This window comes from Populus alba, chromosome 13, assembly GCF_005239225.2.
Source record: "Populus alba chromosome 13, ASM523922v2, whole genome shotgun sequence".
NCBI classification, from domain to species: Eukaryota; Viridiplantae; Streptophyta; class Magnoliopsida; order Malpighiales; family Salicaceae; genus Populus; species Populus alba.
In genome coordinates, this window is record NC_133296.1 from 13,598,119 (window position 1) to 13,612,237 (window position 14,119).

Sequence of the window (14,119 nt, forward strand, 5' to 3'; positions counted from 1 at the left end):
AAACTCTATTTGTTTTTACATTTTAAAAGAATTTTTTTAAAAATTTAAAACTTAAATGTCCATATTAAATTTATATGAAACAATGAAAGTAAATTGAATTCTTTTATTTATATAAATGATTTGTTGAATTCTTAGTTTATTATACGGGGGAGTTTGATGTTAATTACTTCAACTATTTTCCAGTGGTAGAATTATACTTCGATGCAGCAATTTGTTATAAGAAAAAATGATAATAGAAATTGAAATGTTAGAAATTTATGAAGCGATGTTAGAAATAAAAGTTTTCTTGGAATATCTATATATCATGTGTACGTGGATATTGACTCTAATTTCCTTTTATATCTTCACACGATTGAAATATATATATTTTTTTAATATAAATGACAAAAATGATGTAGGATTTTATGTTCGGTTTATTTCAACCATTTCATTTGTGTTGGACTTTATTTTTAATTTAATTTTCTTATAAATGTTTCGTATTTTTTTCCATATATATGTGTGGCTTGGAAACGAGCATCAAGACGCCCGGTGCCGGAAAGTCTCACACCAGTAATAAAATCGGAAAGCTGTTGGCAGCTTTCCAGTACATTTCCTCTCAAAACCATGCATAAGAAAACGAGTACGCCAAGAGTTACACATGAAAAAAGTCGATTAATAGATATTTTTTTATAAGTGGAACAAGAAAAGCGTAGCTTCTTAATTATGTTCTATACATGTTCTTATTGTTTTTTATTTGAAAAAAAAAAAAAAAACTGGGATTTTCTCCTAACAAGTAAGGTTATCTCCAGGAGCCACACCCAATTGACTACAGTAATCGGTATAGTACCCTACACGAGCTTGAACAGTAGCAGGATTTGCTCCGTCGCATTCAAGGGCGCCATTGATGGCTCTAATCGTCGCCCCAAACCCTTGGCTAATTACAGGTTGGACAGAGTTAGTCCAGTACCACAGAGCTGTCTTGAATGAAATTACAGGGTCGTTGGCCACAGTTTCAGGCGAGTTTAATCCATCAAAACCGATGCTTTCTCCGGCAGGTCCATAATTGAAATTCCATGATAGCTGGATTGGTCCTCGGCCGTAGTAACCTTTATCGGGATTGCATGGATATTGCGTGTTGTCCTCGTCGCAGTAGTCCCTTGATGCTCCATTGATCTCTTCTATGTAGCAAAAATCTGCAATGGATGTTTTGTTTATCAGTTACCAGTTGTATCTGATTCAAGAACTGCATGTTTCCTCTGCTGCACATTTTGCTATATTTATAAAGTCAAAGAAAGCTTGGGAGATGGAAGATGAGAGATCTTACGTCCAGTTTCATGGGTGACATGGGCGAAGAAAGCTGCGATCTCACGCCTGGAATCGTCAACCGAACCAATCCTCCCAAACCGAGAGTATGAATTGAGAGCCTCAAGAAACGCGTCTCGTGAATAGAAGTTCTTCCCGGCACAGCTTGAATCAGCTTGATCAAGGATCCCACCGAAAAACTCTGGTGTCACGATATCAGGCACTGAAACGTCGTTGGTGGGAGCTGCCGGAAAACACTGACCCTCTTGACACCCGGTGCCGCAGTAGTCATCGCCGGTGCCACAGTAACCCCATCGGCTGCAACATTCGTCTGCAGCACAGCCACAGTTTTGAGCTGCAACATGGCTCGGAACAGCTGATCCTGCAATTAGAATTCCCAGCAAGACAATGACTAACTGGCTTTTCCTTGTAGAGGGTGCCATTTCAGATGAAAGAAGATATTGTGTGGAGCATGTAAAGCTTAGAACTTGATATTTATAGCTGTACAATTAAGCTATGTCAACTGCTTTGAAAATTCAATTTGGACACGCAGTGCTTTAATTATCTAGAAGATGAATCCAGGCGCGTATAGTGGTTGACTTTTGTCGGCATTGAAAAGTCTGCTTAATTAATTGATATTTGAAAATATTCGTTGAATATTTTAAATTTTTTAAATAGCTCTGTCTTCTTGAAAAACATTTGCTGCTGCAAATTTTAGCACTAGTGTTGAAGAAAATAAATGGGCTTGCACGTTACGTGTTCTTTATTGGTTGGACTACAAGGTATTGGTAAGCAGTGAGAATTCCAATATCATCCACCGAGAAGATGATATGGACAAGCATTGCAGTTCGTGTAATTAATTACGTAAAATAATGTTAAATCTTCTTTTCACAAAAAGCTTAGGTATAGAAAGATAAAATAAATGAAAATAAAAACAAAAACACGAAAAAAAAAAAACAAAAACACTGTATCTGTACCAGCTCGTTTATCATATATTTTTTATTTAAAAATATATTAAAATAATTTTTTTTATTTTTTTAAATTTATTTTTTTATATCAGCATATTATAACAACAAACTATAACTAAATAAATAGTGGTTGATAGATAAAGAAAGGAAAGGGAATAAAAAAAAAAACGCTGAAGCACAATTTCCTAGTCATTAGTCCACATGAAAAATCAAATGAAAGAAATTTTATTAAATAATTTAAATTTTTAAATAAGATATTTTTTTAATATAGTATTAAAATTTTATTAATTAAGCAGTTATGAGTAAATCTTATTATTTCCACTCTATCTTCTAATTAAAATTAATTAATAGTATATAAGATAATATGAATTTGTATAAGTTTCAAGTTTAAAGAGCTTTTATTTGAGAAGATGTGTAAGAGAATAATATAAATCATATATTGGATTTCACCTAATAATTTAAGTTTTTAGATAAAATAGATCTTTGATAAAAGTAATTATCCAATAACTATTAATAAAAAAAATTCTTATTTAAGTAAATTCGACAATGCATCTTAAGGACATAAGCTAGCATCTTGTGCTCAGGATTCATCCCGAAGTAACTGGTTTTGTGAGATTGATGTCCTCATTAAACTTAAAAGGAAGCTTAATAAAAAAATTGTGGATTTCGCCATAATGAATGAGAACATTTAGCAAGAAATTTTTTGATGAAGTTTGAACATGAGTGTTGAATTATTTGAGCTTTGATGAGGGCAATATGATATGTGGAAAGAGGGTTGAATTTCATAAAATAAAAGGATAAGAATATAGGGAAAGAAATGAGTTCTATATTGAATACCACGAGGAAGGATCTTGAAACTTAGATTTGAAATAAATATCAAATCCCAATAACCAAATCTTTGCCAGGATAAAGGAGAACCAAGAACATGGATGACTCAACATTGGGGCATGAGATAAAGATTTATTAAATAAAAATTAGTTAATATCAATACGGACAATTTATAGTATTTTAAAGAATAGATACTTTTATATTTACTTAAAAAAAAAAAGAATAGACAAAAATAAAAGAGTGAAACAAGAGAGAAAATAAAAAATATATATTTCTTAATTTAATTGAAAATATTCTTATATGTTTTTGATAGTTTTTGGATTTATTATTATTATTATTATATATTAGAAAATAAGAACTCATATTTACTCTTAATCATAACATTATAAAATTCTCCTCCAACGTAAACTCGGATACTAAATGTGAAATGTCTTGAAGTCAATACGAATTATTTTCTTTGACTGTAACGTTGAGTTGACGCCGCTTCTTCCAATTAATTAATACCTCCCTTTGACTTTTCAACACGAATTATTTTCAACTCAAAGAAAAAAAATATCTAGAACTTTCAATTACTACTTTAGTTTTTTGCTTTTCTGTTTTTTAAAATGTTTTTTAAATTATTTTTTTAGTTTTTTTGAATAATTTTAATGTGTTGGTTTGTTAAAAATAAAAAAAATATTATTTTAATATATTTTTAATTAAAATTAATCACTGTTCCAACCTTCCCATTAGAAAAATAAAATAAACTAAGACTTAATTAACCATAGAGTTCGAGAAGAATTGACCACTTCATTCAACACTAACTTTGAAATAATTTGGATAAATTGGGTCCACTTCCAGTCTTCCAAAACCTAATGATATTATATCAAACTAATTAATTATATTTATTATCGTGATTAAATATGTTGTTTTTATTTTTTTTTTATTTATTTTAACGTTTGTCTCTGGATAATTTTGCTATCTTCTTTCTGAGAAATCCATACAGGCCTTAACCTCGTTGCACAACTACTCTTAACGTTCATTTCACATGACTCATTTGCAAAAATTAATGACCAAAATACCTAGCCAGAATGCATCAAAGCAGCAGAGCTCTCATTTGAAAAATTAGAAAATATGTTATTATTATACATACAAATATATTTTTTTTTCGATCAAAAAATCAAAATCAAAATTTATAATACTCATCTTAATTAATATTTTGCAGTTACAATAATTTTATCATAAAATATTAATCTTCTTCCATTCATGTTAAAGATTATCATGAAAATTTATACTTGTTAAATAATAAAAAGAAGTATTTTATTTTTATATTAATTTATTTTTTGTTTATTTTTTGTTTAATAGATTTTTAAAAAATATATATATTCCTAAATTATTATTGACGGGGTTACTAACAGACATGGTCCATCAACATATTGTAGAAGAGTTGCAAAAGAATTAATACAAATGTTACTGTCATTGTTTACCACTAACAATTGAACAAATAGTTTGACTGTTCAATTGTTTGAGTTGACAGTTATATGTTAAATTCACTATGAACATACCAACAGACAAATAGAATCATTGATAGAATGACATGTTGTTTTTATATCACTGATATATTTATATTTAGTGATAGAAGTATCAATAATGAAGTAGGTAAATTTTTTTTTGCGTACTTTATCCGTTAGTAAATTTATTTGTAAAATTATTATTGATAAACCACAATTTATCAATAAGAGTTTTTTTGATGGATTATTTTCATATGTGATCATGTCAATAAGTAGTTTCTTGCCAACAAATTGTGAGTATAAATAGAAATAGAAAATTCTATTAACAAATCTAAAAATTTAAGTAAAGTCAAGAATCAATTAAAACTAATATCAGAAGAAAAAAAAAAAAAACAAGATATCCAACATCGACCAAAATACACACACTACTCAAAAGGACATGAATTAATGGTAATCTCTTTGTTTTTGTTTTTGGAAAATTTAATAGTAATTTCATCAATACTCAAAAAAAAAAAAAAAAAAAAAAGAGTACAAAATAATGTAAATTAAAACTTGTTATTTGAAAGAGTAGTCCTTACAACATCAAAGCTCGGAGCTAGCCAAGTTGATTATTCCATGACAAGGTACTGAGGTTATTTAGAATGACATTAATTGTTTAAGAATAACCTAACAGCTGAGGTTATTGCCAGGAGCAACACCAAGTTGATTACAATAATCTCTATAATACCCAATACGAGTCTGTACGGTTCTAGGATTCCCTCCATTACATTCAAGAGCACCATTAATGGCTCCGATTGTTGCTCCAAAACCATGGTTGAAGACAGGACGGACATTGTTCATCCAAAACCACAGTGCTGTCCTGAATGCCACGACGGGATCCTTTGCGACTACGTCAGGATTGTTCAGTCCATCAAAGTCGTTGCTCCTTCCGGCTGGCCCGTAGTTGAAGTTCCATGATATTTGAAGTGGCCCACGGCCATGGTATTTCTTGCCAGGAACACATGGGTTTTGCTTGTTGTTTTCGTCGCAGTAGTCACGAGATGCACCATTTATTTCTTCTATATAGCAGAAGTCTGCAAGAATAACAAATTAATTATCATGCTAAAGAAGAAATGTTATGATATAACACTTACCATTCACATATGAAACATTGCAAGAGATGTAAATCAAACGGGGTGGAGAAGGAACTTACGTCCAGTCTCATGTGTGACATGAGCGAAAAAAGCTGCAATCTCTCGCTTAGAAGCAGCATCTGAACCAAGCTGACCGAACTGCGAATATGAATTGAGGGCATCAAGAAATGTATTTCTTGTATAGAAGTTTTTCCCATCACAACCTGCACCAGCTCGACTGATTATGCCATTGAAGAAACTAGGTGTAACAATGTCAGCTACAGAACCACCACCGCCACTCGGTGTGCTAGGTGAGGCAGAACAGGGCCCCTGCTTACATCCTTGGCCACAGTAGGCATTGCCAGTGCCACAGTAGCCATATCGGCTACAACAGAGGTCTGCTGCACAGCCACAATATTGAGCCTCGACCCCTTTTCTGGGCACGGCTCCGGCAAGGATTATGGCTAAGATAATGGTCAGTAGATTACTTCTCATTTTAGGTATTGATATGCAAAGGAGAGAACAATATCGTTTGTGATGTGCAAATAAGGTCTGAGGGGTAATGGCTTTTTATAGAGGCACAAAATGCATGAGATATCTGTAGCTTTACGTGTTAAAGATCCAGGCCTCCCTAAACTTGCACAGTATCAAGTAGTAATTAAAGATAGCAATTTGTTTTTGTGTTTTTTTATATAATTTTAATGTAGTTAAAAATAAAAAATATATTATTTGGAACATGGAAACATCTTCTTAGTCAATGACGTTTGTTTTTTATTTTGTAAAATATTTTAATTAGCCGAGACCAGACTATATATTATCATCTTGACTGAGCATTTCAATGTAAAGACAGCAGGGAGCAGGTAGTGTTGTGTCTGATAGCTAATTAATTATTAAATCATCCTCTGAAGCAACTTCTTTTGACATGGTGTCTTCATCCTTCCCTTCCCAGGTAGAGCCTGTAATGTCATGGTTGTCACCAAAGAGATTCTTGTGTTCCATCTTTCTTTATTGTGGGGTCCGCGCATCAAGAGCGCTTCCTCTTTTTCTTTGCCACCATGAGACGTCGCCTTCATTGGTTCTTGGGGGCTGGAATAGCAGGCGAGCTTCCCCGCCTTGTTCTCTGCGAGCCTAACCAACTAAAATAACATGGATTTAAAGTTAAAAACCCACTTTATTATTGTTTGAACAAAGGGTTAGGATCATTGCTCGTGCTTGATTAACAAATCCAATACGAGTCTCTTGAACTTCTTTTCTAAAGAAAAACCCTAGCTAGCCATTGATCGGAGTCAATCATTTTGGATTCGGTTTTCTTCTTTTGCTTCCCTCCTTTCCTCCTCTTCTTCCCTCTTTTACTCTTTTAGGTTCGCTTGGGCCAACCTTTTTCCCATTATTCTTCTTGGCCTCAGCTAAGCCTGATGCGTTGGGCCCTATCACTTCTTATTAGGCCTTCTTAGTCCATCATTTTTGTTACTTCTTATTAGGCCCAGAAATTTGAAGTAATTAGCAGGAGTTGGGATTTGATTACCTTCTCCGACAAGATTGAATAAATGGAGCTGTCTATTGAATTTCTCAAAAGGACGAGGATGTTCTCAGAGCCCTCTGAACAGGGGATTGTCTTTTAAAGTCATAAACATATGGGGAGAGGGGTTTCATTTTTTAATTATAGGCACTACTTACCTTTATGCAGGATTATGAAATTTCTCAGTAAAGTCTTAAAAAAGGCACTCAATTTTCAATATAAAGATACATGCTACAAGATATCCACAAAATCTTTCATATCAATGACAAGCAGAACACTAATTTTTTTCTGAAACTGCAACAAGAAGGGCAGTCAACAAAAACCCAACAATCAATCTATAATCGCTCAAAGAATACTTTCCAGAAAACTGCCTGAGCACGCTTGTGGTGAATAGGAAGTTAGGAGGGAGTGAAAAATATCCTTTCATGGGAAGTTTAGTAGCCAAAGGCTTTCAGACTCTCTTTGGTTTCTTCTTTACGTCCCCTTCTTTCTTATCACCTTCTGCTGCCTTTTTCTTATCCTTCCTTTCCCTCTTTTTTAGAGCTGTCATGTGTGCCTTGAGAATAGTTGCATAAGAAGCTTGGAAGCGCTGGTGATCCCTTGCCCCAACCTTCCCAGACAAAAAGCAAAGAGATACTGTTAGCCAGGCTGAACAGATATATGAATATACGACATGATTAAAGAAAGCACTGAAGAATGGTGACTACATATCAAGCCCTACTATGTTGTTACAAAAGATCAGGACCAAGATGGAAAAACAATCCTGAATTCACACATCTAGGCATAAGCCAAGGTCTTCGATCTCTTTTTGACACCAATGGGCTTAGCAGCACAGTGAGAGATACCTCTAGCACAAGGCAAGAGGTGCCAAGTATGGAGTTGAACCTCATCCCTCTCCCCCACCCACCCAACCCAGCCCACTGGAGCACCAATAAAGAGAAATCATACATTCCTTCCTTCAATAGCAGTTATACAGAAAGTAGCGACATATTAAGAAGCAAGTCTAGTAATTGCTATAGTTTGCATCCCTGCATATGTAGTTCATGGCCAAGGAAACCAATACAATATGAACTTTATAATCCATCACAGTGCCCAATACAGATTCCTTATGCCCAGTGTAATTCTATCATGACTAACTCACAAACATCATTTGTACAGGTGAAAAAGCTCACCAGTTGAAAGGCTAAAACAGGCCTTCAATACACATGCCCCTACAAGCATACAGGCACAATTCCTTTTCCATTGAACTACCTCCAAAAGACCTTTCTAATGTCTTATTATTTGAAGGCCTAAAGTTAAAAGCATTTTTTCAACACAACATAACATGAAGTCCTCACATAAAAATGCAAAAAAACGAGGTCATATTTTGTAACAGGTACAACAATTGAAATGCTGCCGATGCCACATTCAAAACCTTCCCCACCCTTGACCACACATTAACCTAGAATTTGAAATGACAATAACTGGCCAAACAATCCTGGAATGAAACCTATGTGGCTGCAAATCTTAAGCAGGCTTTGCTAAACACAAATTACTTTCTAACACCCAGTCTAAATGCATTTTCGGTGTGTTTTCAGCAGACAGAAAGGACTCTTCTAATTCAAATGTCACATCACAGCATGAACACTGATATTACAAAACTTGTATGACAACACAGATTGATGTTTCTGTACCATTTGTAGAAACAACAATACTACAAATCAAGTGATTTTTAGCGTCGCATATCTAATTCTCATTTAATCCAAAATATAGAAGTCAAGAACAGGATCCTTCTCGTAAAATAAATAGCATTATGAAACTCTGTTTTTCCCAATTTAAACAGTCACATCAATCCAAACAAAGTTTGGGTGTTCGAGGATATTAAATTATGTTTGAATGCAAAACTCACTCAGCAGATCTTACCTTTAGGATCATCACAAAATGTCATCGACTTGAGCAAAAAACAGGTGTGTTGGGAGGCAATAGGTTGATCACTTTTTATTATTATTTTTTAATTAATGGGTTGATGTTGAATTGCAACTTAACAAAAAAAATGAAGAAAGAGACCAAACACAAAAAGGCCCGTGCCAGAGTTAATATAACAAACAAAAAAGCAAGTATCAATAACACCTCGTCATATTCACATCAATCTAGCAATTTTCTTGGGGTCGTGCAAGACTTCCTTAAAATTACCACCAAATCTCAAGTTTTCCAACAATGCCTTGTTTTTTTTAAGGCAAACCCTTCTTCGTCAGAAGTAGTAAATTTGCATATAGTCTCAGATTCATATTTCACAAAACCACTTCATACCCTTTCCTTCAGGAACAATCTGAATTAAAATCCAGTACAAAACAATGCTTAAACAGCCAATCATAAAAATGCACATGTTTCTAATTTAAAAAAGTTCTATAGCCAGAGAGCAAGGAAGCTTTTGAAGGTAAAGAAGATACTCACCGAAGTAGAAATAGTCTTTTTGCCATCGGTTGCACGTATAAGACATCTATACTCAATGGGTTCACCATTAGTTGCCATCTTATTCCTTTGCACCTTAGATTTCATCGAAGCTACCAAAAACAATTATCAAAATCAGACAATAAAAGCTCTAACCAATCAACAATTGAGGACCCAGATAGATTAATCCCAGAAAGATACTAAAAAGACAAAAGGGTCAATAGATTAAGGTAAAAAATAGAAACTCACAACGTTTAAGAGTAACCCAAATTGAGCCTTTGTCGGTGCTGTTTTGATACAAGGTTGTTAGTTCATTGAGGAACGGATCGAGTTGTAAAAGAACCTGAATTGAATTAACCAAACATCATCATCAGATTTTATAAGGCATAAGAAAAATATTAATATTAGATTCAGAATTGAAGAGTGTGAGAGATCAAGATTCGAGACTAACCATGATTTTTTTTTGCCTTGGGAGATTTTAACTGTAGTGCACAGCAGACATGAAGTGCCGAGGAGAGGAAGAAGGGCTTATGTGTTTTGTATACTCGCCTTCTCCTGGAAAGTTATTGGGCCTATTATTGGGTTTTTCTTTTCTTCAAATGAGCCCATATATATTAAGAAATCCATAAAAAAAAAACAAAAAAAAAAAACAAAATACTATATATAAAAAAAACATGGGGTCGGTTTTACGTTCATATGAAATTTTTATTTTCAAACTTTTTTTCTCTTCTAATTTAAACTTTTTATAGCCTAATTAAATAGAATTAAGCTTGGAATTATAGCGATGATATCAAATTAATAGCATTGTTGATAAAATCATGAGTTAACTTAAAGAAATCATGATTTTACAAGTCAATATATATCTAATATGCAAAACCGGTTTAAAAACTCAAAAACCAGTAAAATCAAACTTGAATCGTGTAAAGTCGATAAAATTAGCAAACTCGGTTTGATTTTACAAGTTTACTGAATTTGTGATATGAACAAAGTCAAATCCAAATTTGACCTTAAAATATATGTTGACCAGTTTTGCCAAATTTGACATATCTTTCAAACTGTAAATTGGATAGAGCTGAAATTTTACAGCGAAATATTAGACACGCGAAAATATATTGTGATACATTTTCAGGTTAAATGAAGTTTGGGAACATAATATTTCAGATGATCAAAGTTAGCGGACGAATCTTGTCAAATATGTAAAACTAGACCTTAGTGTACTATTTGGGATATATCTAGAGCTACCGGTTGAATTTTGCTGAGATTATAGTTGGGGTGAAAACTAGATATCTGAAGCTTTCTGACCATATATTGTAGGCTTAGTAATACATCCAGACAAAAAAGAACGATATGTTTTAAATCAATATTCAAATTTGTCAAAAATATGTGAAAATTAGAGATTCAAACTACATTGAGAAATTTTAACATCAAGATTTTTTTATTTATTTAACTTTGAATAATTATTTTTAATTTGATTTTTTTTTCTAGCGCATTAGATATTGTTTAGGGGTTTATTTTATTATTGAATTTATATTAGCTAATTATTAGTTTAGACTCATTAGCTTGCAACCTAAAAGGGATCCGTTAGGACTTATTGTGAAGGAAACAACCAAGTTGTCACCAGGTTCATATGTACTTCCTACCATTCAGTGATTCTCCTATATTGAGAAGTTTTATTATGAGACTTTTTATTTGTCATTGTCATTACTTTATTGATTCATACTATTTATCTCTCTTATTTTATTTAGATCACTCATTGATTGTAATATTGTTGACTTCACTTTATTAGATTTTAATATAATTTAATTTCTTAACTAGAATTTTTAATATATAATTAGTAAAAAAAAATTACTTATATTTTTATGATTTTATAATCCGAGTTTATATTGTATTTTTTGTGTCATGTCCAAAAAACATTCTTAACAACCTTAATTAAGAGATAGTGAACTAAAAAGTTAAATACAAAAAAAAAAACAAATAGGCCGCTCAATTCAAATTTATGATAATTTTCGTTTTGATTCCAATTTTTTTTGTTTATTTCTTAATTCCTAATTTAAAATAAGAGAGAAACTTGCTGAAAATAGCGAGAAGATAGACAAATGTTAGTATTTTATGATTTGGTCATGAAACTCGAGAGAATTGGCAATTATAGGCTCCATTGAATGAGGAAAATTTGATATGGTTGTTTTGAGTCTTCATCTTGCCTAGAAACATATTAGGGTGGAGAGAAAAAATTTTGATTTGATTTTGTAATTTTAGACCCTTTTTTGTATGTCTAGCTATTTAATTGTTTTTTCTTGGGATTTGAGGGTGTTTAATAGATATTTTGGGTCAAAATGGGTGAAAAAATCAAGTTTTATGGGGGAAAAAACCATAGCTCTAATTTTCCTTCCACCATAATAGTAGCTGAATTTTAGGAAAAAATAGACGTCTCATCTTCTACCCTTTAAAAAGGAAAAAAACACCTAAAGCTTATTTTTAAAGGCCTAGGTGCATTGGGCTATCCAAGTCAGGCTCATGCGCATGATACTTTTTGTCCGTCAACTTTTTTTCCTTTTAATTGGGAAGCCCCCGCACATTGGCTTATTTTTAAAGGCCTAGGTGCATTGGGCTATCCAAGTCAGGCTCATGCGCATGATACTTTTTGTCCGTCAACTTTTTTTCCTTTTAATTGGGAAGCCCCCGCACATTGGCTTATTTTTAAAGGCCTAGGTGCATTGGGCTATCCAAGTCAGGCTCATGCACATGATACTTTTTGTCCGTCAACTTTTTTTCCTTTTAATTGGGAAGCCCCTGTGCATTGGCTTATTTTTAAAGGCCTAGGTGCATTGGGCTACCCAAGTCAGGCTCATGCGCATGATACTTTTTGTCTGTCAACTTTTTTTCCTTTTAATTGGGAAGCCCCTGTGCATTGGCTTATTTTTAAAGGCCTAGGTGCATTGGGCTACCCAAGTCAGGCTCATGCGCATGATACTTTTTGTTCGTCAATTTTTTTTTCCTTTTAATTTTATCATTTAACTAAAAAAAAAAAGATTGTTATCATATAATTAAGTAAAACATATTTTAAAAAATAATTTTATTAAACTCATTGGAGTCCATAACTTAGATCATATGTTTGACGGATTAAATCACGAAGCCCGAGTTAATATAATATGTTGTTGTCTCAATATTTCTTAAAATGAAGAAGTAATCTTGAAAACTTTTTTTTTTAAGTCAAACCATGTTTTTTACCAGTTATTTAGGTTACCTTTGTTCCTACCAAGTCAACAAAAATATACGAATTGTAAAGTTGAGCACCAATTAAATATCATGATATTTGTTCGAGACTGTGAAAACCTTATAATAAACAAACCAAAATAAATTATAAAGATTAACTTAAAATCAATAAAATATTGAAGAAAAAAATTGAAAGAAAAAAAGCTTAAAAAAATCAATTCAAAATTAACAAAATATTAAGTGGTGTCATTGAGAAAAAAACAAAAAAAATCAATTGAAAGAAAAAAAATAGAAGATAGAATTTTTTTTATTTAAAATGTGGTAGCTTCTTCACTATTTATATAAACATTGAAGGAACTAGAGTTCTACCCTAGTCCTTTTACTAGAGTAGATCGTGCTTAGCGCCATACTATTTATTATTTTTAATACTTGGAAAAAAAATTATCAATTATTTTTTTATTAATTTAATTTCATTCCTTTTCAAAGTTTTCAATGAAGAAATCTTTGATTAAAAACATATATTTTGTTGACTCTTCAATTCATTTATATTTGTGCAACAAGGCCCTCATAACAAATGTATTTTTTTTCTTGTATTAAATGTTTTATGACTATTAAATCTAATAAAACTCATAAAATAATAAATTGATCAGTATGAAACAACCATCTTTACGAGGAGTACAATAGTTCAAGAAAAATAAAATGTAAAATATTTTTTTTTATTTTTATTATTTTAACAATGATATTTTAATCAAACATAAAAAATTACTATGTTAAATAACACATAGATGAAAATGACCCCATATAACCTTTAACCCTTCATTAGATAATTGATTCACGCTCCGCCGTGGGCCAAATCAATTTTTCTGTAATGTTAAAAAAGATGCTCGAGAACTACTAGCATGTTTAAAAAAAAATTAAAAAAAAAATGCATGTTAATTCAATTATATGATATAAAGAGCAATGACAGTACATGGATTGAAACTTAAAAAAAATAAATTGATAACGATAACTAGAAGGAAAAGTATGCTTGTCAAAAAGGAAAAAATAATTAAGTTGAATTCCAAAAGAACATGAAGTTAAAGGACAGAATTGAAATAAAAAAAAAAAAAAAATAATACATCTCAAGTCAACCTGAGCTAACATGAAGATTCATAAGTCAGGTTGTGAGGTTGGGTCAACTTCATTAAAAGTAAATTGAGAAAAATAACGATAGTCAATCCCCAACAATCCAAATATAAAAGACTAAATTAAATTAAAAGAAAAATTCAATCAATAAAA

At 32.1% G+C, this 14,119-nt stretch overlaps 3 protein-coding genes across 3 annotated transcripts; all 3 read right to left on the bottom strand.

The window, feature by feature from the left end:
* Nucleotides 1-631: 631 nt before the first annotated feature.
* On the bottom strand, nucleotides 632-1,763 carry LOC118050398 (endochitinase EP3). Its single transcript, XM_035060746.2, has 2 exons — nucleotides 1,304-1,763; nucleotides 632-1,172 (listed from the first exon to the last, which is right to left on the bottom strand). The coding sequence occupies exons 1-2, from the start codon at nucleotides 1,722-1,724 to the stop codon at nucleotides 766-768; spliced, it is 828 nt and encodes a 275-aa protein (XP_034916637.1). The 5' UTR covers nucleotides 1,725-1,763; the 3' UTR covers nucleotides 632-765.
* Nucleotides 1,764-5,163: 3,400 nt separating this feature from the next.
* LOC118050409 (endochitinase PR4) lies at nucleotides 5,164-6,204 on the bottom strand. Its single transcript, XM_035060758.2, has 2 exons — nucleotides 5,760-6,204; nucleotides 5,164-5,640 (listed from the first exon to the last, which is right to left on the bottom strand). Exons 1-2 carry the CDS (start codon nucleotides 6,172-6,174, stop codon nucleotides 5,234-5,236), a joined length of 822 nt encoding a protein of 273 aa, XP_034916649.1. The 5' UTR covers nucleotides 6,175-6,204; the 3' UTR covers nucleotides 5,164-5,233.
* A 1,180-nt stretch (nucleotides 6,205-7,384) lies between these two features.
* On the bottom strand, nucleotides 7,385-10,146 carry LOC118050413 (signal recognition particle 14 kDa protein). The gene is made up of 4 exons (XM_035060763.2): nucleotides 10,080-10,146; nucleotides 9,878-9,971; nucleotides 9,632-9,741; nucleotides 7,385-7,808 (listed from the first exon to the last, which is right to left on the bottom strand). The coding sequence occupies exons 1-4, from the start codon at nucleotides 10,080-10,082 to the stop codon at nucleotides 7,650-7,652; spliced, it is 366 nt and encodes a 121-aa protein (XP_034916654.1). The 5' UTR covers nucleotides 10,083-10,146; the 3' UTR covers nucleotides 7,385-7,649.
* Between the last annotated feature and the right edge of the window lie 3,973 nt (nucleotides 10,147-14,119).

What these genes read in the sequence shown, in the direction of transcription:
- LOC118050398 (XM_035060746.2), bottom strand. Translation starts at nt 1,724, where the DNA reads ATGGCACCCTCTACAAGGAAAAGCCAGTTAGTCATTGTCTTGCTGGGA. An exon ending in TGTCACCCATGAAACTGGAC is followed by an intron (nt 1,173 to 1,303) that starts GTAAGATCTCTC and finishes CATCCATTGCAG; the next exon opens with ATTTTTGCTACATAGAAGAG.
- LOC118050409 (XM_035060758.2), bottom strand. Translation starts at nt 6,174, where the DNA reads ATGAGAAGTAATCTACTGACCATTATCTTAGCCATAATCCTTGCCGGA. An exon ending in TGTCACACATGAGACTGGAC is followed by an intron (nt 5,641 to 5,759) that starts GTAAGTTCCTTC and finishes TTATTCTTGCAG; the next exon opens with ACTTCTGCTATATAGAAGAA.
- LOC118050413 (XM_035060763.2), bottom strand. An exon ending in TTGGGTTACTCTTAAACGTT is followed by an intron (nt 9,742 to 9,877) that starts GTGAGTTTCTAT and finishes TGTTTTTGGTAG; the next exon opens with CTTCGATGAAATCTAAGGTG. An exon ending in AAAAGACTATTTCTACTTCG is followed by an intron (nt 7,809 to 9,631) that starts GTGAGTATCTTC and finishes TTGTCTGGGAAG; the next exon opens with GTTGGGGCAAGGGATCACCA.